The sequence below is a fragment of the Loxodonta africana genome, chromosome 4 (genome assembly GCF_030014295.1).
Source record: "Loxodonta africana isolate mLoxAfr1 chromosome 4, mLoxAfr1.hap2, whole genome shotgun sequence".
Classification (NCBI taxonomy): domain Eukaryota; kingdom Metazoa; phylum Chordata; class Mammalia; order Proboscidea; family Elephantidae; genus Loxodonta; species Loxodonta africana.
Window position 1 is genome coordinate 108,898,991 of NC_087345.1, and position 24,078 is coordinate 108,923,068.

The window sequence follows — 24,078 nt, forward strand, 5'->3', positions numbered from 1 at the left end:
CTAAACAATAGAACCTTGTGAAATAGTTCTTTTAGGTCAAAGAATAAAAAAAAATAGGATTCTTAAAAAAAAGACTGATATTGAGAAAGAAAGGACATTAGACATATCAGGAAAACCAAGAGTGTAGTTTCATGGAGCCAAGAGGAAGGAAGTGCTTAAAATAGTCAGATGTAACAGTGATATTAAGAGATATACAAGAAATCAGATTTATGGGATCTATCATTTAACACATGAAAGGTAGTGTTCATAAGATCGACATTACAGTGAGGTCATGACTAGAGAGCATAAGCAAGTAGAGTCAGCTAGTGTAGTCTAAATTAAAAACCAGTTTTCCTTTATAGACTCTTTAAACAAAATTGGATTGACATTGCCTCCCAAAACTAATTCTGTAGCTTCTGGAAAAGCTTTTCCACCTGGTGAGTTGATGACCATATCTGTTTAATCCCCTTTTTTCAATAACTACACGTCTATTTTGGAAAGTCTTGTCTTGCAGTGAAATAGATCTCTAATAAAGAACAATGAGTTATACATTTAGCTCCATGAAACTTCCAAAATCCTTTTTGGGGTTTGCACATAGACTGTTTCAAAAAAGAAAGAGGAAGAAATAAATTTTACGATAGGAAGAAGGGGTACAATCCTTTGCTCTCACCTATTTTTGTATAAATGTAATATTGAAAACATCTCAGTAGACTCTGTATTTAATATGATTATGCTTTGTAAGGCAAATATGAAAACAAAGTTTTTTTTTTTTAATTCTCACTAGTATCTTTTAACTTCCTTATAATCAAATGCATCTGGTTAAATATTACAATCTTGCATTACTCCACAAGTATGTATTAAGTGTGTTCTACTTGATTGGTTGTAGAAGGTTGTCTGCCTCTTACCAAGAGTCAGAGAAGGCTTTGTGGAGGAGAGAGCACTTGAACTGAGTCTCAGCAACATTCCAGACAAGAGAAGGGCATTTGCATATTCTTGGATGCCTGAGCAAATTTGGCATGTTTGAGGATTAATGAATAATTTCATACAGTGATAACAGGAGATAAAACGAGGCCGTTTATTGATGCACCTTCTGTGATCTGCTGAAAACTTAAAATTATCCAATTAGAATATGAGCTAGATGACGGCCAGGATTTTTGTCTGTTTTACTCACTGGTATAACTGTAGATAGCAAGCTCCAAGTATTTGTTAAATGAATGTAGGACTGTTATTCTGTAGGCTAGTACCTAAAAACCCGATCGCTTAGCAAAGTCACCTGGGCAGCTTTTTAAACTCAGATTCTTCAGAGGTAGATCCTGGGAATCTATACCTTTATGAAGCCCATCTAGTGTTAAAGAATGGCAACTCTCTGTAGGCTTTGGAAAACAGTTGAAGAATGTGTTCTGAATTATTTCAGCTGCGTGAGTCATTAGTGCCATCTTCTTGGTGTAGACATCTGTGGTAGCCCTCCATTTAGCCCCCATTGGCATTCCAGAAGAATTGCAGAAAGGGAAGAAGGCTGCCCTCACTGTTGGCCATGACAGGTGGGTTTGAGGTTCCTAGGAGATCACCAGTGTGGAGGTGTCATCATCAACTCAGTTTGAACTCTGCAGCCTGCTGCATACAATTGTGAGTGAAACTAATTACTAATCATTTAGCATATGTGCTTATATACAATGTCTAGGACACAAGTATAATTGTCTAGCTTTTAAGACCCTCCAGACCAATTCTAAACTAGAAATTTTTCTTTCAGTGTTTTCTAGCCCTGTATAAACAAGGTCAGTGAGGGGAAAGTTCATCGATCTTGAAATTGCTTATTCCACTATGGACCTCTGACTATTATACTGAGCCAAAAATCTGCTTCCCTAAGACAGACACCTATTGGTCTAAATTTATAGTAGTTCTAGAAAACAAGAAATAAGTCTCTTTGCCCTTTCATAATAGCAGTCTGTCATATATTTGAAGACCTCTCTCACCTTGCCCTTTAATTTAATCTTTAAGCTAAATGCCATAGTTCTGTTGTTTGTTAGTAATTGCATATGCCATATATGTTCCTCTGGATTGGATTTGCATTGTTCCTCTTAAAATATGGTTCACATCTGCAGAGAGCATAATAGGATGGTCTACCACCTTGATAACAAGACTATTAGTAAACTGAAATTTTGGTTAAAATTTTAAATGTTTTTAAATTGTGAACTACTCCATGGTATGAAACAGTGCATATAATATATATGTAGCTTAAAGAATAGTTATAAAATGTACATTTGTGTCTCAACCAGTCAGTTTAGGAAGGACCTTTACTCCTGTGTGCCCCACTCAACAGGTAAACACTATCCTAATTTTTGTATTAATAATTTCTTAGCTTTTTTTTAATGTACATGTATCCCCGGAAAACACTGTGGGCTTTTGCTTGGTTTTCACATTTATGTTAACAGAATTGTAGTTTATATGTTTCTGTGACTTGCCTTTTTTCTTCACAACTTGTTACATAGGTTAGCCCATTAATTACTTATTTGTAAGTTCAGGATATCTGTATTAAAAAAAAAAAAAGTTCAGCCAGTGTTGAGAACCACCTCTAAACTCTGACTCCATACTGACCACTTCCCTTCTTGCTCACAGTGGGTCAACCCCACAACCTTTCTGTTCCTTAGACATGCTGAGTTTGTTTGTTTCTCAAGGTCTTTGTAGTCTCTGTTTCTTCCGCCATCCAGGGTATCACATTATATTTAATCATTATTTCTCCTTAAGATCCTCTGGTCTGTGACAGTTCCTGAGACTTTCCTTGTTTTTGATGGTTTGACAGTTTTGAGAAGTACTGGTCAGATATTTTGTAGACTGTGCCTCAATCTGGGTTTGTGTGATGTTTTTCTCATGACTATACTGGGGTAATGGATTTTTAGGAGGAAGACCACAGAAGTAAAGTACCATTCTTATCACGTCATGTTAAGGGTACGTACTATCAACATGACTTATGCTTTAACAAATATGTGGCATGGTAAGTCAGGTGCAACACAGGTAAGAGGAGTCAGGGAGACCTCGAAAACTGACTAGGTCTGTTATACTCACAGTTTCCAGAAACAGGGAGGCATGGCATATACCATGATGCAGGGCCACACAGGGGGTTACACCTCGGGCCAAGGTCGCAGCAAGCTAGAATTGTAGGAGAGAGCAAGTAAGGTGAGGTTAGCTAAATTGCGTGGACTTCCTGGAGAGCTGGGCATTGACTAATTCTGTAGGCTTGGGGGCATGGGGGATGTTCCTAGTTCTTCGGTCCACCTGGCCCTAGGTGATTAGGATGGGTGTATAGTGGCTCAGGAGTGTGAGAACCTCATAAGTGGAGTGGTTTGATTGTGAGCTTAATCAGCTGCTCAAAAAGGGGAATGGATTTGCCTTCGACCAGAACCTCAAAATTGCGTCAAGACAGCATTTTAAGAAAATAGTATCGTAACTTAATCACTGTTCATGTTAACTCTGATTACCTGGGCCAGGTAATGTTTGCTAGGTTTCTCCACTGTAAAGTTACTTTTTTCCCCCTTTCCATACTCTGCTCTTTGGAAACAAGTCTAAGTGCAGCCCACACACAAGGGGTAAGGAGTTAAGCTCCACCTTTTTAAGGGAGAAGTATCTACATAAATTATTTAAAATTCTTGTGCACAGGACATTTCTCTCCTCCCACATTTGTCTATTAAGCTATTATATCAGTATGGACTCAGGGATATTTGTTTTGTTTTGCGTGATAATCTAATACTACATTACTTATTTTGCTGCTCATTGGAAGCTTTGGCCATTGGAGCTCTTTCAGGTTGACTTCTGTGTCCCTTTGTCATGTCATCATCCTTTTGTGATAGTATAAGCTGCTCCAGGTTCATCTTGTACTTTCTCTGCCCCAGTCCTAGAATCAGCCATTTCTCCAAAAAGCCTTGGTTCCTTTTATTGGAGAATGGTATTAGAAACCAATATCTCGGTGCTGGGCATACTTGTTACCCTTGGACTGTCATTGCTTCTAGGCTCTTTCAGCTGACAGAGCTAGAAAATATAGATATGTATACCAACCCACATATGTAAACATGTCTATAATTATTTCTGTATCCATTTGTATAAATATTAAGCTAAATATTAATTCAGGCTGATATTTCCAGCTATAGTCCAGTACCACATTGTTCTTTCTAGCTTCTTCCGCTCAAAGAAGCCTATTTAATAAGAATTCTATCAAAGCACATTTTTATGTAGCATGTAAAGGAGTCATCATGTAAAGGAGTCTAGATCAGTTGATTAATTAGTGAAAATTAATGTATTGGAAAAGGCAAAAAATAGTGTTGTGGCCAGAGGCACAGAAGAAGGTGTGGCAGGTTCCCTTGTCAAATAATATAGTCTATTCTTGAACTTATGTAATGCACTGTGATACCTTGCTGCAAGGTAAGGGGTAACCCTGGTGGTGTAGTGGTTAAGTGCTATGGCTGCTAACCAAAAGGTCAGCAGTTCAAATCCTCCAGGTGCTCCTTGAAAACTCTATGGGGCAGTTCTGCCCTGTCCTATGGGGTCACTATGAGTTGGAATCAACTCGATAACAATGGGTTTGGTTTGGTTTTTTGGTTTGCAAGATATAGAACACAGCAAGACCATTCTTCTCAAAGTGGATATGCAACATGGTGAGTCAATTAATATGTCAATGGTCCTCATTAACCAAAAAAAAAGAATCAACATTCAATTTCATCTGTGACTTCTTGACTTCTTTTTTAAAAAAAAATATTAAAATATTAATACTTTGGGAAAAGGCAGCAAGAGAAAGTTATCAAGTAAAATCCAAGCTACCCTAACCGTTTTACTAATCCAACCTTCCTCCCTAGAAGTAATCAATGTCAAGAATTTTTTAAAATTATCTGATTTTCTGTTAATATTTAAGCATATATACATATATTTTTACTATTTGTATATACCATATATTGCTTTATAACCGTTGGACTTACTGTCACAGCTTATATTTACACTGATATGGAATATGTCTGTGTACCTCATATTTTTTAAAACTCTTAATAATTGTCTAACTTATTTGAACAAAGAAATGTTTTTTGAGGCTAATTCTTGAGATCTCTGAATCTTTTACACCAAAAGTGTTCACACTGGGTACGCTGGTGTAACTAATGTGGTGATTTACATACATGGCCTGCCTTTTTTGGAGCTCTACAGCTGATTTCCTTCATGTACTTTTTTTCTTCTTGCCTCATCTTCATCAACTTTATAGACATCCAGGTCTCCACTCTCCACTGAAAACCAAAACCCGTTACCATTGAGTCTATTCCAACACCATTGAAGGGAGCTTTCAAATATCCAAATCTATTGAAAAGGAGAGTTTGCCATGTGGGAGATGCCAGTTGGGGAGATATGCAGAGTCTAGGAGATGCCACAGATATCATTCGTGCTGGAGGGACACCAGGTGCTAGGCTGACTGACATTAATGCGTGGTACTCTGAAGACACACTAATAAGGACAACTACCAGAACAACATTATATACTTCCCATATAGCTTCCATGGCACTGGCTCTCCTTAGTGTTAATTGTTAAACTTCGGCATACACCAGAATCATCTGGAAGGTTTCTGATTCGGTAACTCTGGGGCGGGACCTGAGAATTTGTATTTCTAACAAGCTTCCAAGTGATATTGATGTTGTTGGTCCAGGGACCACACTTAGAGAAGACCTGGTGTTCTCCTCTTGCTAACTCCATACTTGCATTTGTGTCCAAGTAGGATTTTTAACTTATTTTAGGGAGCTAAACTCACTTTGCAATTACACACTGGAACGTTTCTATCTTATACTTTTATAAGCAACTTTTTCCAACTGTGGCCACTTTCTTTCTCTAATTCCATAGTGACTCCTTTTTTTTCTCCCATAGCAGTAAGTGACATCTCATTATCTGAACTGAGGATAAGATCCTAAGGATATAAGAGATGAAATTTGATTATGGGCAAGTGGCAAGAGGCGATGGAGAAATTCATCAACTGATACCTTGAACTATGACCCCATTAAACTAGGAAAAATCTCAGGCTTGGTTGACTCACATAGTGTATGTTGTTCTGTCACTTCCCACACAGTATCCTCCACCAAATTAAAGGATGCTTTCATGACTGTGCAGGAGCCCTGGTGGTGCAGTGGTTAACAGCTCGGCTGCTAACCAAAGGTTGGCAGCTCACATCTACCAGCTGCTCCTTGGAAACCCTATGGGGCAGCTCTACTCTGTCCTCCAGGGCCGATAGGAGTTGGAATCAACTCTACAGCAACGGGTTTTTGGTTCATGACTGTGCATGTAAAACTTCACTAGAGATTGTGATCTACATTATCAACTCTGTACCATGATTTCTATTATTTCCTTTTGTCACATGTATTATCTCCTGTATAAAGAGTGGCTTTAAAAAATAAGTGACTTCACTGCAAAGTAATAATTTAGTGGGTGACATTGAAAACAGAGCTTAATTTTTCCATGGGAGTGCATGGCAGATGACAACAATGATAATGGCTAACTAACATTATGGAGTTGTTACCATCTGCAAGGTACTTGCCAAGCACTCAATAAAGGCATATTGATAAACATGAATAAGTCAAACTTGTCACGCAAGGAAGGAACTAAAATGAACATGACTGTGGCTAGAGAGGAGATACCCACATGTATTAAGAAACTTCTTTGAATAAAGTATACTGAAAAAATAATTTCAATATCTTTACTTTTCTTGAAGAAACAGTTTTGGAAAATAGAATAATTAATTTCCAAACTGAAGTGACTGTACTTTTGTGACAGTTAAGGGCCCCTTCCCTGGATATTTTTTCAGTGAGAGATCTTGATGTGGCAAATAAATGGATGCTGATTTAAGTTTTTTAAAAAAATCTTAGTAAAGTATAACATTCGTACATAAAAGTTGTAAATTTTAAGTGTACAGTTAGAAGAATTTTCACAAAGTAGATACACATGTAACCAGCACCAGGTCAAGAAAGCAAAATATTATCAACACCCAGCACCTCCTCTACCCTTTCCAATCAATTCCTTCCTAAAAGTAATCAGTGCCCTGACTTCTGACATCACGGGTGACTTTTGCCTATTTTTGATGGTAAAAACGGTTAAGCACTTGGCTACTAACTGAAAAGTTGGTGGTTCAGATCTGCTCAGAGGCACCTCAGAAGAAAGTCCTGGCTATCTACTTTCAAAAGATCATAGCTATTGGAAACCCTGTGGAGCACAGTTCTGCTCTGAATCACATGGGGTAGCTGTGAGGTGGCATCAGCTGAACAACAGCTTATAAGTTCTCTTTAACCCCAGTTTTATCAATTCTGGTGATTTGATAAAAGATGATAACTTGGGATATATTGCTGTGAAATAACATTTGTATTCTTTTTTATAGTAAAACACAGGCCAAAGCTACCTTATTATGAATATAATTTTTTAATGTATTCTTAATATTTCTATGAAATTAAAATAAGCTATCATTTTTCTCTTTTACTTCTGAACTTAAAAATAGCCTTTAGTGATTTTTGATACAGGCTTCAAAAACACAGAGGTCAGAAGAAGGGGGAAATATACACAATTAAGAACTATTCCCCAGGTAGATCAGATCAGGAGGCATGGTGCAGTGACCCTGGTAGGCAGATCACACAGGACAAGGGAGCAGGTGATACTTGGCAGAACTGAACAATAATACATGTTGATAGCACCAGATGGGGTTAGATTGAAAGATAAAAATGTGTTTTTGTATCAAACTTTCTTTATTCTTCTTACCCCAGGAAAAATATCCTACTCTACTGGACTATCGTTAGTAGGGACCACGACAGGACCCTGAAAGAATCAACTGAGCAGGTGAGAATAATTTTTTCAAGGTCATTTTGCCTGGACTATAAATGTTGTCACGTGCTAGGGAATACCCTTAGCTAAAATCTGTAGTTATTAATCTCTTAGTGCCCTTTTCATTTATCATTTATGCCTACATTTAAAGGTAAAATTTGAGGTCACATTTTAATTTGAGAATTAGATAAGTGAGGTCAGGAATTCAGAATTCGGGTCTATGTATAAAGTTCCACATGGTTTTATTTCTCCAGGACCATCTAAGAAGGTGGTTTGTGTCTTCTTGCAAAGTATGAGCAGGTATCAGTGGAAGTTATCTTCATTGCTGGTGTACGGAAATGAAATACAGATATATTTAGACGATTATGCAGAGAAATAGCTTGACTTTTGAATGACCCTTTTATCTTGAGATTCTCTTTCTTCCCATTGATACAGGTGAGAAGGGCAAAACTCATTGTAATGCATGAAGATTTCAAAATGCTGAGCTTTGACTCTGACATTGCCCTAATACAGCTGAGTTCTCCTCTGGAATACAACTCAGTAGTGAGGCCAATATGCCTACCACAGAGCACAGAGCCTCTGCTTTCCTCAGAAATCTGGGCTGTGACTGGGTGGGGAAGCATTAGCGAAGGTAAACATTTTACTTTCATGTAAAGATTACTGCTGGTACTAATTCTTTTTGAAAATATGTTGGGGAAATGATATCTGATATGTCAGGGAAATGGTATCTGATTTAACTCTTCTTCCTTCTGAAAGACAGAATCCATGTTTTATTCATCTGTGTTAGCTCAGCAAGTGACTAGAAAATGAGCTGTGTTAGATTTTTCCTTCAAAATGACTTAGATCATAGACTAGACCGGGAGTCAGCAAACTTTTCTGCAAAGGACCAGGTAATAAATATTTTAGGATTTGCAGGCCATAAGGTCTCTGTCACAATTATTCAACTCTGCCATTATAGTGCAAAGCAGCCATAGACCATATGTAAAAATCTAAATTTCATATTATAGTCATGTGTCAAGCAATATTATTCTTCTTTTGAATCTTTTTTCAACCATTTAAAAATGTAGAAATGGTTCGTAACTCACGGTTTTTACAAAAATAGCCAGGGGGTGGATCAAAGACCTAAACATAAAGACTAAAACAATAAAGATCATGGAACAAAAAATAGGGACAACGTTAGGAGCCCTAATACAAGGCATAAACAGAATACAAAACATTACTAAAAATGACAAAGAGAAACCAGATAACTGGAAGCTCCTAAAAATCAAACATCTATGCTCATTTAAAGACTTCACCAAAAGAGTAAAAAGACCACCTACAGATTGGGAAAAAATTTTCAGCTATGGCATCTCTGACCAGCACTTGATCTCTAAAATCTATACGATTCTGTTAAAACTCAACCACAAAAAGACAAACAACCCAGTCAAAAAGTGGGCAAAGGATATGAACATGCACTTCACCAAAGAAGATATTCAGGCAGCTAACAGGCACATAAGAAAATGCTCTCGATCGTTAGCCATTAGAGAAATGCAAATTAAAACTATGATAAGATTCCATCTCACTCCAACAAGGCTGGCATTAATCCAAAAAACACAAAATAATAAATGTTGGAGAGGCTGCAGAGAGATTGGAACTCTTATACACTGCTGGTGGGAATGTAAAATGGTACAAACACTTTGGAAATCTATCTGGCATTTTCTTAAAAAGTTAGAAATAGAACTACCATACAACCCAGAAATCCCACTCCTTGGAATATACCCTAGAGAAATAAGAGCCTTTACACGAACAGATACATGCACACCCACGTTTATTGCAGCACTGTTTACAACAGCAAAAAGCTGGAAGCGACCAAGGTGTCCATCAATGGATGAATGGTTAAATAAATTATGGTACATTCACACAATGGAATACTACGCATCGATAAAGAACAGTGACGAATCTGTGAAACATTTCATAACATGGAGGAACCTGGAAGGCATTATGCTGAGTGAAATTAGTCAGATGCAAAAGGACAAACACTGTACAAGACCACTATTATAAGTTCTTGAGAAATAGTATAAACTGAGAAGAACACATTCTTTTGTGGTTATGAGAGGGGGGAGGGAGGGAGGGTGGGGGAGAGTTATTTACTGATTAGTTAGTAGATAAGAACTACTTTAGGTGAAAGGAAGGACAATACTCAATACAGGGAACGTCAGCTCAACTGGACTGGACCAAAAGCAAAGAAGTTTCCGGGATAAACTGAATGCTTCGAAGGTCAGCGGAGCAAGGGCGGGGGTTTGGGGACTATGGCTTAAGGGGACTTCTAAGTCAATTTGCATAATAAACTCTATTATGAAAACATTCTGCATATCACTTTGAAGTGTGGCATCTGGGATCTTAAATGCTAACAAGCGGCCATCTAAGATGCATCAATTGGTCTCAACCCACCTGGAGCAAAGGAGAATGAAGAACACCAAGGTCACAAGGTAATTATGAGCCCAAGAGACAGAAAGGGCCACATGAACTAGAGACTTACATCATCCTGAGACCAGAAGAGCTAGATGGTGCCCGGCCACAACCGATGACTGCCCTGACAGGGAGCACAACAGAGAACTCCTGAGGGAGCAGGAGAACAGTGGGATGCAGACTCCAAATTCTCATAAAAAGACCAGACTTAATGGTCTGACTGAGACTAGAAGAATCCCGGCAGTCAGTAGAGAGGGTTAGAAACTGGCAAAACGGTCATGAAAGGAGAGACTGGAAGAAGGGAGCGAGCTGACTCATTAGGGGGAGAGTAAATGGGAGTATGTAGTAAGGTGTATATAAGCTTATATGTGACAGACTGACTTGATTTGTAAACTTTCACTTAAAGCACAGTAAAAATTAAAAAAAAAAAAAAAAAATAGCCAGGAGGGTAGGAGCTGGCAATTGGCCCACTGTAGTTTGACAACCCCAGACTAGATCATAGTGTTTGCGGTGCAGTGGGTTCCTCTTTATATATGGCCTTTCTGGCCCTGGGTTTATAGTTTGCTAAGATGATTTGCTAGGCCACAATCTTTCAGGGATTAGACAGTTTACTATGCAAATAAGGTATATAAAGCCCTTGCAGGGATTGGTCAATTACTATGCAAATGAGGTGCTGGCCTACCTATGGGCTTAGTCAGTTTTGTTATCCTGCTAGGCTTAAAAGAATCAATACCACAGAGGGTGAGGGAGACCTCACTACCATCAAGAAGAAGAACCAGGAGCAGCATGCGTCCTTTGAACCTGGGGTTGCTGCACTAAGAGCCTCCTAGACCCAGGAAACAGAACTGTAACACTGGAGACAGATGGCACAAAATACCATGAAGAGCGAGAAGCAGGAGACTGGTGGAAGACAGCTGTGGTGGGCTTCCTGGCCCACAGAGCAAGGCAGCTGCAGTGGACTTACCAGCCCATGGAGCAAGAGAGCTGAGTGCCTTCCAGCAGGAGGTTTGCCAGTGGAGTGGAGTGCCTCCAGGCACTTAAAGGCAGAGCTAAAGAGCTGTACTTGCCCAAGCAGAGTAGTAGGACTGAGCAGAAGGGCCCTGTGGCTGTAGGCCCCAGCGGAAGCGGAGGCCTGTCTTGGTTAGAAGCCATCCCGATTGATGAACTGTATTCAGTTTCCTGAGTTCCTGCTACTTCCAAATTGATCCTGATCCTGAACTGTAAGCTGATACTTCGTTATAAACCTCTTAATTATGAGTATGGTCTGTGAGTTCTCTGTGGCCCATTGCAATGAATTATCAAACCCAAAAGAGAAGTGGAGAGTGTCGTGGGAGGGATGGCTGGTGTCTGAACTGGTAAAAAGGTTGGAGAGCGGAGGTATGTCTGACCTTTACCCCACAGGAATCAGCTTTGTGCTGGTCTTGATTCTCATCTCTTCCCCCTGAAGTTACACGAGGCCTAATGCTACCACGTTATAGCATTCTTCAAGTCCTAGTAAAATATAAGCTCTGAATGAGCTGATATTTTTTGTTTTTTTGCTCCTTTCACTGTATAAGATTATTTTCTTTCTCTTTATGTGTCTCTTGCTTGTAATCTGTGAACTTGAAGGAGATGCTCCCAGCATTCATATGTGCTACCTGCAACCAAATTGTATTTTCATAAAATCTTCACAGCTACCTTATAAAAGGGATTTTGTCACCCTCGTTTTACAAATGAAGAGGTTACAGCCCAAAGATTTAAGCAACTTGCTAAAATCCCATGACTAATAAATATCAAAGCTAAGATTTAACATCAGTTTTGGCTTATAACCCTTGAATAGCTTTTCATTACACTTAGAATAAAATCTGAACTGTTTACCCTGGCCTTGGAAAGCTCTGTGTGGTTTGACTTAACTCTCCAGTCTCATTTCCTCCTTTTGCCTCCTTGTTGGCTAACCTTCAGGCACTGGAGCCAACTTTTTTCCTCTGGAAAATAACAAGCTTGTCCTGCTTTTTTGCAACTGTGCACTTCATCTTCTTCCACCTGGAACACTCTTATTCCCATCTCCTCACAGCTGCCTCCTTATCATGCCATTCTCATCTCAGACACCACTTGTCTTCTCACTCCACTTTGCTGCAGCAGGACTGCCCCTTCATCACTTTCTACATTCCCCAGTTTTATCAGCTCTTAGCACTTAAACGTACTTATCAGTGTTTTATGTAATTATTTTTTACAACTCACCAATAAGAAAAGGAGCCTCTGGGAGGCAGATCTATGTCTCCTTCACCATCCTGTCCCCAGAGATAGAAGCATACTTGTCACAGAGTAAGCACTCAGTAAATATTTGCTGACTGACTGGCTTCAAAGCCTTTGAATGAAGGTGTTTGCTCCTTAAGACCTTCAATCTGCACTAGTTCCTTCATCACCAGACAACTGAGAGGTGGTTACAGTCTTGTAAAAGAAGAATTCATTCTTTCAAGCTGGGAGAGAAAACAATTTCTTAATTTTGAGACACCATCAGCAATACCGAAAAGAGAATCTTTAATGCATTAAATAAAAAAACGCTAGGTTTAGAGTGAGACCTAGGTTTGAGTCTTAGGTCTGTCCCATCAGAGCTGTGAGATCAAATTTTCAGAGCTCTTGCTTTTTCATCTGTGAAATCAGTCTGGTATCCTACCTCATAATGTTGTTATGAGTTTTAGATTGGGGTAAGGGCTTTATAAATACTGAGAATGTGGAAATTATTGAACAAGTAAAATTTTGCTGAAGATCTTCAAAAGTGGTTGCAGCAGTACATCGACAGGAAACTGCCAGAAATTCAGGCCAGATTAAGAAGAGTTCATGGAATGAGGAATATCATTGCTGATGTCAGATGGATCCTAGCTAAAAGCAAAGAATACCAGAAAGATGTTTACCTGTGTTTTATTGACTATGCAAAGTCATTCGACTGTATGGATCATAACAAATTATGGATAACATTGCAAAAAATGGGAATTCCAGAACACTTAACTGTGCTCATGAGGACACTGTACATAGATCGAGAGGCAGTTGTTCTAACAGAACAATGCAAAGTCATTCGACTGTATGGATCATAACAAATTATGGATAACATTGCAAAAAATGGGAATTCCAGAACACTTAACTGTGCTCATGAGGACACTGTACATAGATCGAGAGGCAGTTGTTCTAACAGAACAAGGGGATACTACAGGGTTTAAAGCCAGGAAAGGTGTGCGTCAGGGTTATATCCTTTCATCATACTTATTCAGTCTGTATGCTGAGCAAATAATCTGAGAAGCTGGACCACATAAAGAAAAACGGGGCATTATTAACAACCTGCATTATGCAGATGACATGACTTTGCTTGCTGAAAGTGAAGAGGACTTGAAGCACTTACTCATGAAGATCAAAGACCGCAGCCTTCAATATGGATGTCACCTCAACATAAAGAAAACAAAAATCCTCACAACTGGACCAATAAGCAACATCATAATAAATGGGGAAAAGATTGAAGTTGTCAAAGATTTCACTTTACTTAGATCCACAGTCAAAGCCCATGGAAGCAGCAATCAAGAAATCAAATTACATATTGCATTGGGCAAATCAGCTGCAAAAGACCTCTTTAAAGTGCAAAAAAGCAAAGATGTCACTTGAAAGACAAGGTATACTTGCCTCAAGCCATGGTATTTTCAGTCACCTCATGTGCATGTGAAAGCTGGACAATGAATAAGGAAGACCGAAGAAGAATTGACGCCTTTGAATTATGGTATTGGTGAAAAATATTGAATATACCATGGGCTGCCGTAAGAATGAACACATCTGTCTTGGCAGTGCAGCCAGAATGCTCCTTAGAAGGGAAAATGGCAAGACCTGATCTCATGTACTTTGGACATGTTATCAGGAGGGGTATGTCCATCATTAGTTTCATCTTGAATTGGAATTGAAATTAGGCTTCAGTGATAGTAGAAGAAAGAAGGGGAAGATGATTTTGGCATATATTGTATTAGGAAAACCTTAGCAACATATTTTGCTGGATTTTCTTTTGTGAAATTTTTTTTTTTTTTTTTTTTAGTTGTGATTTTGGTGAAAGTTTACACAGCAAATTCAGTTCCCATATAACAATTTCTATACATACTGTTCAGTGACATTGGTTATATTTTTCACATTGTGTCAACATTCTCATTATTTCCATTTTGGTTGTTCCATTTCCATTAATCTAGCTTCCCTGCTCACTCCCACCCCCCAACCCTGACCTTCTCCTCTTTGCTTTAGGGTAAATGTTGGCCATTTGGTCTCATAGAGATGATTTTTTTAAAGGAGCACAGTACTCACAGGTGATATTGATTTATTTTATGAGCCAATCTGTTTTTTAGCTGAAAGGTGACCTCTGGGACTGGTTCCAGTTCTAAGTCTAAAGGGTATCTCGGGGCAATAGGGATCCCTCCTTGTCTCTACTGGTCCAGTAAGTCTGGCCTTTCTTTTTTAAAAAAAAAAAAAAAAAATTTTGATTTCTTTTGTCCCTGGTAAGAATAATCACTAATGGTAGTCAAACTAGGATGTAGAACATAAATTTTAAGTACTGTGTTATGCCAGTTAACCAAGTTGTCAGACAAGAGTATGATCTTAAGCCTTCAAACCCAGTAAAACAATCCTGTGAGGTATTTGGTTATGTCTGGGAAGTATCCATGACTGTGCCCCCTATGTGCTTTAATATATATATATATGTATATAAATATGTGCACAGCACACACAAACATGTATACGCATATGCCTACAAGTATACCTATACATGCACACGTATATACATACATACACCTTCCTGTACACATATATGCATACGTATGTAACTATGTAACCACTCATGTGTTTTTTGGTTGTTACTGCTATTGTTGCAAAATTGTGTATGTTTTAGCATTTACCAACAATGTACTTCATTCTTGTATGCTTCTTTGTGTCATAATTAACCTTGGTCAAGTTGGGCAATCTTCACCCACATTCGGTATTGCCTTTCCCATCATCAAAAATAACAAGTGTCTACTGTCTACAGAGTGATTCCCCCCACCTCTCCCTCCAGTCCCTATTAACCATCCAAGGATGTTGATTTCTATACCTTTGTAAATTCTTGCTGAATTTCTCTTTGTGAATTCTTAAATAATAATATTATTGTTGTCTTCATATTTGAAACACTAAATTGGAAATATGTTTAAAAAAAAGGGGGTGGGAGGTTTCTAGTCTTGTCCTTCTGCCATTGGGTTTCATTTCATGAGAACACCACATCTGAAAATGAAGACATGCTACACACAAGATACTTAGATTTTATGATTCAATATCCTACACTGTCTCAGACAAAACTGAATGGTTGCAGTTATTTTGGTGCAGAGCAAGTGTGAACTTTAAATATATTTATTTAATGTTACTTGGTGCTTATATCATCATCAAGCTCTGTCTTTCCAAATCTGTTTTCTAATTAGGTGGTGGCCCAGCAAGTGGCTTACAGCAGATGCAAGTGCCTGTGTTAGAAAGAGAGGTCTGCGAAAGAACTTATTATCCTGCTCACCCAGGAGGTGCCCCAGAAAAGATAATCTGTGCAGGCTTTGCAGCATCTGGAGGGAATGATTTCTGCCAGGTGAGAGGATTCTGATTTTGCACAGGAAGGCAGAAAGTTGCCATGTGTTGGAGCTTTTCCCTAGGGCAAGAGGAAATCACCATAGAAACCAAACAACCCCCTTGCCCTGCACCTCTCAGCGTAACATCATATCCTTACACGAAGGCTGGTGGTATGACAGGAAGAGTGAGTGAGTTAACCCAAATGTGCAGAGGTGGCAGAGAGTGGGTGGAAGCAGCCGTACAGACAGAAGAGCATATAGAAGAATGAGAAGCTAGGAGATGGTAGCACCACTGACCAGGCCGAGGGCAGGGGAGATGTGTTCAGATACTTTTAAGACTTTGGAGAAAGTACCTCATTATTTCCCAAACTTCTAGACTGTCTCATGAGTGGCAGTGGAGGGTAGGGAAGAGCCCTCAGGCACAGACCCAGGACATGTACCACTAAAAGATCAGAGAGCTATGGGAAGGGCACCCTACACTGAGTACATAAATGTTGAGTTGATTCTGACTCATGGCGACCCCATGTGACAAAGCAGAACTGCCCCATAGGGTTTTCATGGCTGTAGTCTTTACAGAAGCAGATCACCAGGTCTTTCTCCAGTCGAGCTACTGGGTGGGTTCAAATAGCCAACCTTTCGGTTAGCAGCCAAGCGCTTAACTGTTGCACCACCAGAGCTACTACAGACTTGTACCAATTCCTGGACCAATTCCATTTTTAATTTGGTATAAAAATCAAATAGAAAGTTCTTTGAATTGTGTTCATTCTTTCCTTAGTCTACATTTTTCTCTCTGCTTTGAATCAAGGAAGTCACAGACGGCTCCTGTTGTCTCTGTCACATTTGACAGCATCTAACATTAAGGAAAGAGCTTAAGGTTGTATCGAGAGCAAAGAACTAGGGAGGGAATTAGATAGGTCCATGTCAGAGGTGACCCAAATATATCACGACCTCATTCAGTACCTATTTTTATTTTTGCTATGTATGATTGTCACATTGGCTACAGCGTGACCAAATTTGATGCCAGTACAGGGAAAGGAAAATAGGAATTGAGATTCCAGCTAATAACTGTGTTCAGCTTTCTTTTACAAAAAACATTCAATTACTTAAAGGAGGACTTTAGAAACTTGCTTTGAAAACATGGACCCTAATATTTCTGTCAAGTAATTGATTTTTACTCTCCTTCTGTATGCTCAGAGGTAATGGACCTGATAATGTAAATTCTCATCCAGGGAAGTAACAATGTTGGAATTCTGCCACATGGGAGTTTCAGATATGCAATATAGAACCCCACTGCTTTTTGCTCAATGGGTTGGTTGCAGGTGTTTTTGTCTTGTTTTTTCAATTTCAAGTTCTTTGATCTACAAAATGATTCATCTTTATCTTCAAAGAATGATATATGTTCTGTACCTGCTGATTTATCTGATTCATTCATACTTTTTTATTCCTTGCTTCTTGTATTTCAGCCTCTTATGTTTGCTCCTAAACATGTTTGTGTCAAGTAAAAAAAGGCCTGATTAAAAATTGGAAAGATTACCTTAAAAAATGCAAACCCTATGTTTTCAGGCTTACTTTTGATGCATGTAGCTTAAAGCACTTAATCGAATGGTAAGCAAGCATTTACTGAGCATTATGTGCCAGGCCTTGTACTAGGCTTCCTGGGATACAGAGGCAAATAAGATAATAGTGCCCACCCTCAAGGGACACATGTTGCAAAGAGAAATACATGTAAACAAGCATGTGTGTTGGGTACTGTTGCTTGTCACAACTGAACTGGAGAGACATGTATGAGATATTAGTGCTTATTAATAGACTGTAGTGCGAAGAACATGTTTTGACACGCTTAAGAAAAATATCACAGTTCTTGGCTATTTCCCTTTCTTCTTATCATCTGTTAATTTAAACAAAAGCAAATATTTGTGGGAGGAAAGATAAGAGAAGCTTCCGTCTCTTAAGAGTCTTCTCATGATGCTTGAGGAGTATTTTTGTCTTTTGAATATACGTTCACTCTAATCATGAACAAAGTAGCAATATCTAATACAGTAAAAATAATTACAAGTTAAATTTTCATGTCTCTTGCCTTAAATTCTATAATTCTGTAAATCAGATGCTAGAACTATCTAAGGTAGCTCCATTAATGATTTTGTACCAACTTGGTAGAAAGGAATTCTCCCACCCTTACCTACGTATGTGAAGTTGGACAGATCACTTATTTCTCTAAGCCATGTTTCCGCATCTCAGATTCTAGTAAGTTAATTTAGTTCCACCCTTAAACACTCTGAATTTATGTCACTTTAAATACTATAATTAGAACTAATATACTTTAATAGGGAGTTCCTGGGTGGTGTAAATGGTTAAGTGATTGACAGTGAGCCAAAAGGTTGGCATTTTGCACCCGACTCAAGGCACCTCCAAAGACAGGCGCGGTAATCTGCTTCTGAATAGTCACAGTCTTGAAAACCCTATGGAGCAGTTCTACTGTGACACACAGGGTCTGTATGAGTCGGAATCAACTTGACGGCAGCTAGCAATAACATACTTTAATAGATACTGGACAATCTTTAAATTTTTTCCCTCACCCCCCCCAACACCTTCTTCAATGTATGTCATAATTTTACTTTTTGATTGATGTGAATTGATTGTGCCAAGAGTGACCATCCATAGAGAGAACCCTACTTACAGGGGTTGCCACACCAGTGATCCTAACCCGAGTACCTTAAAGGGACAGTTTGCGCATTTTGGGGATTGGATTAGGTTGAGCCACTGTGCAGTTTCCTAATTAAGTTTTGCTTTTGGAAAGGTACACCTTGAAATCCTAAATATTGTGTTTTATTAATTGGTAATGATATAACTCAAAGAAGATACCCCTCCCTCCGATGGGGCTAGGAGGACATAGTAACTGTTTTCTTACTATTTGAACTTGTTATTATTGAACTTACCACTTGACCTTTGACTGTAATTACCATCCGATTGTCCACAAATTTTTTTTGTTTCCTTTTGCAGAAAAGTGAATATACAATTATATGTTCCAAGGTATAAAATTATTAAAAATACAAATCTTTAGAAAATTAAACATGTTATGAATATATTATTGGTCATTCCTGTTCCAGCATTGAAATCAGGTACTTCTGAGGAAAGCAGTTTCCAGAACACATTTTCTTGATAACTCAGGGAGACTCTGGTGGGCCATTAGTATGTAGGCATGAGAAAGGTCCCTTTGTCCTCTGTGGCATCATCAGCTGGGGCACCAGCTGTGCTCAGTGAAGGAAGCCAGCTGTATTTGCCAGAGTGAGGGTCTTCTTGGACTGGATCCAATCCAGAAACAAAGGTAAATATTTTCAGATATTATGAGTACAATGTCTCTTTCTTTACAGTGGGTTTGGGAGAGGTGAGTGTGGTAGAAGCCGGCATTATGAAAGAGAAAACAATAAAGTGGTAGTTCCTTTGTTTTTGTTGCCAAACACATTAAAATGCAGTGTGTTGTAAGATTAACTTCTCTCTTGAGCAGAGTTAGGGTAAAGATGACTTTTCTGAAGTTGCTTTTATCCTGGATTTGTATTTTCTTTTGACAGTGGCTGCTTTGGTACAGACTACACTTTGTCCTCAGACTTTCATCTTTATTTTTAGCATGTTCTCCCGAGAATCAGGCCCCATTTCACTTCAGATAAATAATAAAAGCAAAACCTTAACAAAACAACAATTGCCACCACCTGTACCTTCAACAGACAACTCATCTGGGTCAGGTAATTAATATTCACATTATTCCATTAATAGACCCAGTAAGAATTAACAAAAAGGCATTGTATGTGTTGGTTTATTAATTTTATTTGAAACACCATAAACTCTGGATTTTCATTCTGGTTGATAGTTTAAGCTGAAAAAGAAAGGGATCATTACAGTGGTTGTTGGGGGGAATCTTTTTTCCCTCATAGGTATAGCTGTTGTGAACAAGTGCTTGAATTTTAGAGAAGTACGTAGAATTACTGTGACCTCTGAGGTGTATTTTTCCATACCTGAGCAAAAATTCTCAGAATTTCAGGTATCTTACCATCATGGTCAGACAGCTATGCAAAGACTCTGGGTATGAAGTGACCAAACCAGCACCAGAGTTTGTGTCATTCTTAATTCTCCCACAATTGCCAGTATCTGTTTGCCAGTAGGAGCCCTGGTGGAGCAGTAGTTAACAACTAGGCTCTAACCAAGAAGTAAGCAGTTCGAATCTACCAGGCACTCCTTGGAAACCCTATGGGGCAGTTCTGCTCTGTCCTATAGGGTCACTATGAGTTAAAAACTCGATGGCAGTGGGTTTAGTTTTGATTTTTTTAAGTTTTGTTAGCCAGTGGAATTTTGATTGTTAGAAGCAAACAGCAACTAGAGAATTGGAAGGCTGTAATAGATTTGTAAAGAGATGAAGTTCAATGATATCTTCGGTCTTGATTTCCAAGTGGTGAGGGTCTTTCCCTTTTCATCCACCTCAGCCCACCCACCCCCACATTCACAGAGCCCCAGAGAACATCTAGGAAGAGTTTTGGGGGGTACAAAAAAAAAGACAAAGATGAGGGTGGGATCTTGAAGGCCAGTTGGCTATCGCCATTTTTGCTAATTCAATCTCGTGAGAGAATTTATTTTTCCTCCATAAAAAAAAGGAATCAAGTTATTATTTTGGCAAGGGCACACTTCAAAATTACTGTTGTGTACATGTAGTCTCTGGGTGGTGCAAACGGTTAAGTGCTTGGCAGTTCTAAAACACCAAGAGGTGCCATGGAAGATAGGCCTGGTGATCTGCTTCTGAAAGGTCACTGCCTTGAAGCAATTTTACTCTGAGCTGGCACGGGGAGGAGGATGGTACACCAAGAGTTAATGTACTGGAGTTAATGTACTGAGTGACACCAACTGTAGTGATGCCACTGCCATTCAGGCCATTAGAAAATGAATTTTTTTTTTTAAAAGAAGAGAGGCATTTCTCATTTGTATGCTAAAGAACTTAAAAGGTTTTATATATGAAAGTTTTTTTTTTTTTTCTTTAGTTCTATGGTTATTTTATTAGATAAATTGTTAGGGCTGTGCCATACTTCACACCTACCCACTCCCAGCTCTTGCTTTGTACACTAGGGAATGAATGAATCTTAGCAATGCTTTTTCGAGATTGTTACTGCATTTATTAAAAAGCAGTGACTAGTTCGGAATTCATGGCTCTGTGTGATTTGGCTCCAAACTGACTTTCTAGCCAGAGTTGTCAAAGAGGATTCATATGGAGAGGAAGTCATAGAAAAGACTGGAAAGACAGATTGAGACCAGACTTTGAAAGGCCTTGCAGTCTGTGCTATTTAAATCACTTTGACCAGGGTAAGAGTTCAGCTCTCTCATTTGACATACCATTTCCAGATTGGAAGGCAGGGGAAGATTAAAGACTGGACAATCAGCTAGGTTATTATTAAAGCAAAAGAGACCTGGTAAATGTTTGGACAGATCACAATAGCCATATAAGTGAAAAGGAGAATTTGCAGATATAAGAGGACTGGGCAACGGAGAATCCTGAGTTTTCACAGCATTTTATTTCCATTATGTCACTTTTCATTCTACTGTTTGTAAAAGTATACTTAGATATACAATATGTCTCTTCTGTTAGATTATTAATTGCTCTAGGAGAGAGCCCATGTCTTATTCAGAATATGTCACAGAGTCTTTCATTTTGTAATGGCTCAGAAAGTTTTTGTCAAGGGACTAAACATAGAGGAAGAAGGGTCAAGGATGAAGACTGAATGAGATTAGAAGAAGGAGAAGCTGATAGAAGATTCAGTAGGCCAAAGAGTTACTGGCATTTGAACTCTGCAGGTATTTCAGCAGGTCCAAAGGTGCCCTTAGATTTAAGAGCAAGTCAAAGAAGTGGGAGACATCCAAGTGTATTCAGCAAATGCGCCTTTTAGTAGCTTCAGTCGCAAGCTTCATGAATGTAATAATTTGTCCCAGCAAGAATGCTTGGCAAATTTAGTGAAACTTTTAGGAGCAGGGCTATGATTGCTTCTCAAAGAAAGACTACATTGAAAATGTATTGGGAGTAGAGAATGCAATCCATTTGTGTTTACTAAGAAATTTTAAAGATTCAGTTAAAATTAATTTTAAATGTGATTTAAATTCTACCTCTACAATCTCATTTCAAGAAAATAGTTCACATTGAGTGGGATGTTCTTTTTCACTCAAGAACCTCTAACTGATAATAATAAAGTTTTAATTATTTTCTAGCCAGCCTGAGTTTTTCAAGCTCCCTGTTGTGATAGAAACTTGTCTTTCTTTGCCTTGTTCATGCTGGTCCCTGGTGTGTGTATGTTCTGAATTGCAGCCTATTACTCTGAAGTAGAGCAGGAAGAGCCCAGAGGCTTTTTGTCAACTCCAAGATAACCACTGTATTGTAGAGGAAAACTGGAATGTTCTTGGGTGCTCACAGTTTCACCAAGCAGTATGGCAAAATTTGTAGTTGGGTATCTGTCACTCTCTGAGTATTGTATATGTTGAGACTCAGTTCTAACTATTTATGAAGAAAACCAAAGTGAGAGAAGAATGTCAGGTAATCCTTACTAGCATTTACATTTTGTGCTGTGAGTCCCAGCTGTGTAGGCAGCTTATGATCAAGAGAGAGTTTTGACTTGATAATCAAGCCCCCAGAATGTTGACTCATGTAATAGACATGGCTTTTTATCTAGGCACTGTGAGTGTTTTCAAAATTTTAACTTACAGACATTCTAAAAGTTGAAGGTGTGAGTGGGTGTGTGTGTGTATTGGGGTAAGAAAAGGCACAGAGCCAACTTCTTCAAACATACCAGAGCCATACCAGAATGCAAGAACAGTATATGTGGTAGAAGAGAAGTTAAAAATAGAGGGGGTTTTGAATTAAAAACAAAGCAAACACATTAAACACTTTTAATATGCTACAAATTAAAAGATTTGCTAATAACATGGTAGCCATCCTTTCATTGCATGCATAGTAATTCCCCCTTTTCTGTGGGGAATACATTTCAAGACCCACAGTGGATGCTTGAAACTATGGATAGTACTGACGAACCCTACATATGCTATGTTTTTTTTTCTTTTACGTACATACCTATGATAAAGTTCAATTTGTAAATCAGGCAGAGTAAGAAAATAGAAGCACTTTACAACTTCTCTTTGACATATCTAAATTGACAGCCTCACTATTCTTGCTCTTTAGGGCCATTATTAAGTAAAATAAGGGTTACGTGAACACAAGCACCATAGGCTATGGTTGACCACAGGTAACTGAAACTGCAGAAAGAGAAACCACCACGGTAAAGGGGGACTACTGCATAGGCAAACGTGTTTTTCTTAAAACAAACTTACCACTTTCTGTTAGTGGAAGGTGTAGTGGAAGTTTTTTGGCTCTCAGTAAGGTAGGAAGTGGGAAGATGATGGAAATAATTTGGTTGGTGGGGAAACCTGTAAAGAAAATGAGTTCACGTACATTATTATGAGTGTGTGTGGTGCACACTCATGCACGTGCTTGTTTTGGGAGAAAGAAGTTGTTAGGTGCTGTCAAGTCAATTCCGACTCATAGCGACCCTGTGTACAACAGAACGAAACAATGCCCAATCCTGCGCCATCCTCATGATCATTGCTAAGCTTGTGCCCATTGTTGCAGCCACTGTGTCAATCCATCTCATTAAGGGTCTTCCTCTTTTTCAGCGACCTTCTACTTTAAAAAAAGCCTTCTACTTTACCAAGCATTAATTATGTCCGTCTCCAGGGACTGGTCCCACCCGATAACATGTCTAAAATATGTGAGACAGAGTCTCACCATCCTTGCTTCTAAGGAGCATTCTGGCTGAACTTTTTCCAAGGCGGATTTGTTCATTCTTCTGGCAGTCATGGTATATTCAATATTCTTTGCTAATACCATAATTCAAAGGCAAAATAATTCAAAGAAAAATTGCAGATTGAGATTGTTTTCTTAGGATAAGTTCTAAAAGGCTGTCATTGCATTAGAAGGCACAAACACTTGTTTAAAGAACCTTTCTTTATAAATAATTCCATATGTAGATTATGGGGGAAAAAAGAAAAACCCTATTAACTGGCCTAGCCATTTCGCACACCCCCCCTTCCACTCCACTACTATCAGATTGTCTCCTCCCCACCCTCCTTGATAAAAACCCCTTAAGGGCTTCTCATTGCAGCTGGAATATAACCCAAATTCCCTAACACAGCCCACAACCTCTTGCCTTCCTCTCCTCCA

The 24,078-nt window shown here is 38.8% G+C and overlaps 1 protein-coding gene across 1 annotated transcript in view; it reads left to right on the plus strand.

Moving 5' to 3' along the window:
- Positions 1-22,412, plus strand: part of OVCH1 (ovochymase 1) — a 63,501-nt gene extending 41,089 nt beyond the window's left edge. The window contains 9 exon segments of the mRNA XM_064285169.1: positions 342-416; positions 1,429-1,585; positions 6,154-6,177; positions 7,746-7,818; positions 8,239-8,434; positions 15,702-15,856; positions 19,005-19,161; positions 19,481-19,576; positions 22,174-22,412. Coding sequence (XP_064141239.1) covers positions 342-416; positions 1,429-1,585; positions 6,154-6,177; positions 7,746-7,818; positions 8,239-8,434; positions 15,702-15,856; positions 19,005-19,161; positions 19,481-19,576; positions 22,174-22,412 — 1,172 coding nt within the window.
- The last annotated feature ends 1,666 nt before the right edge of the window (positions 22,413-24,078 follow it).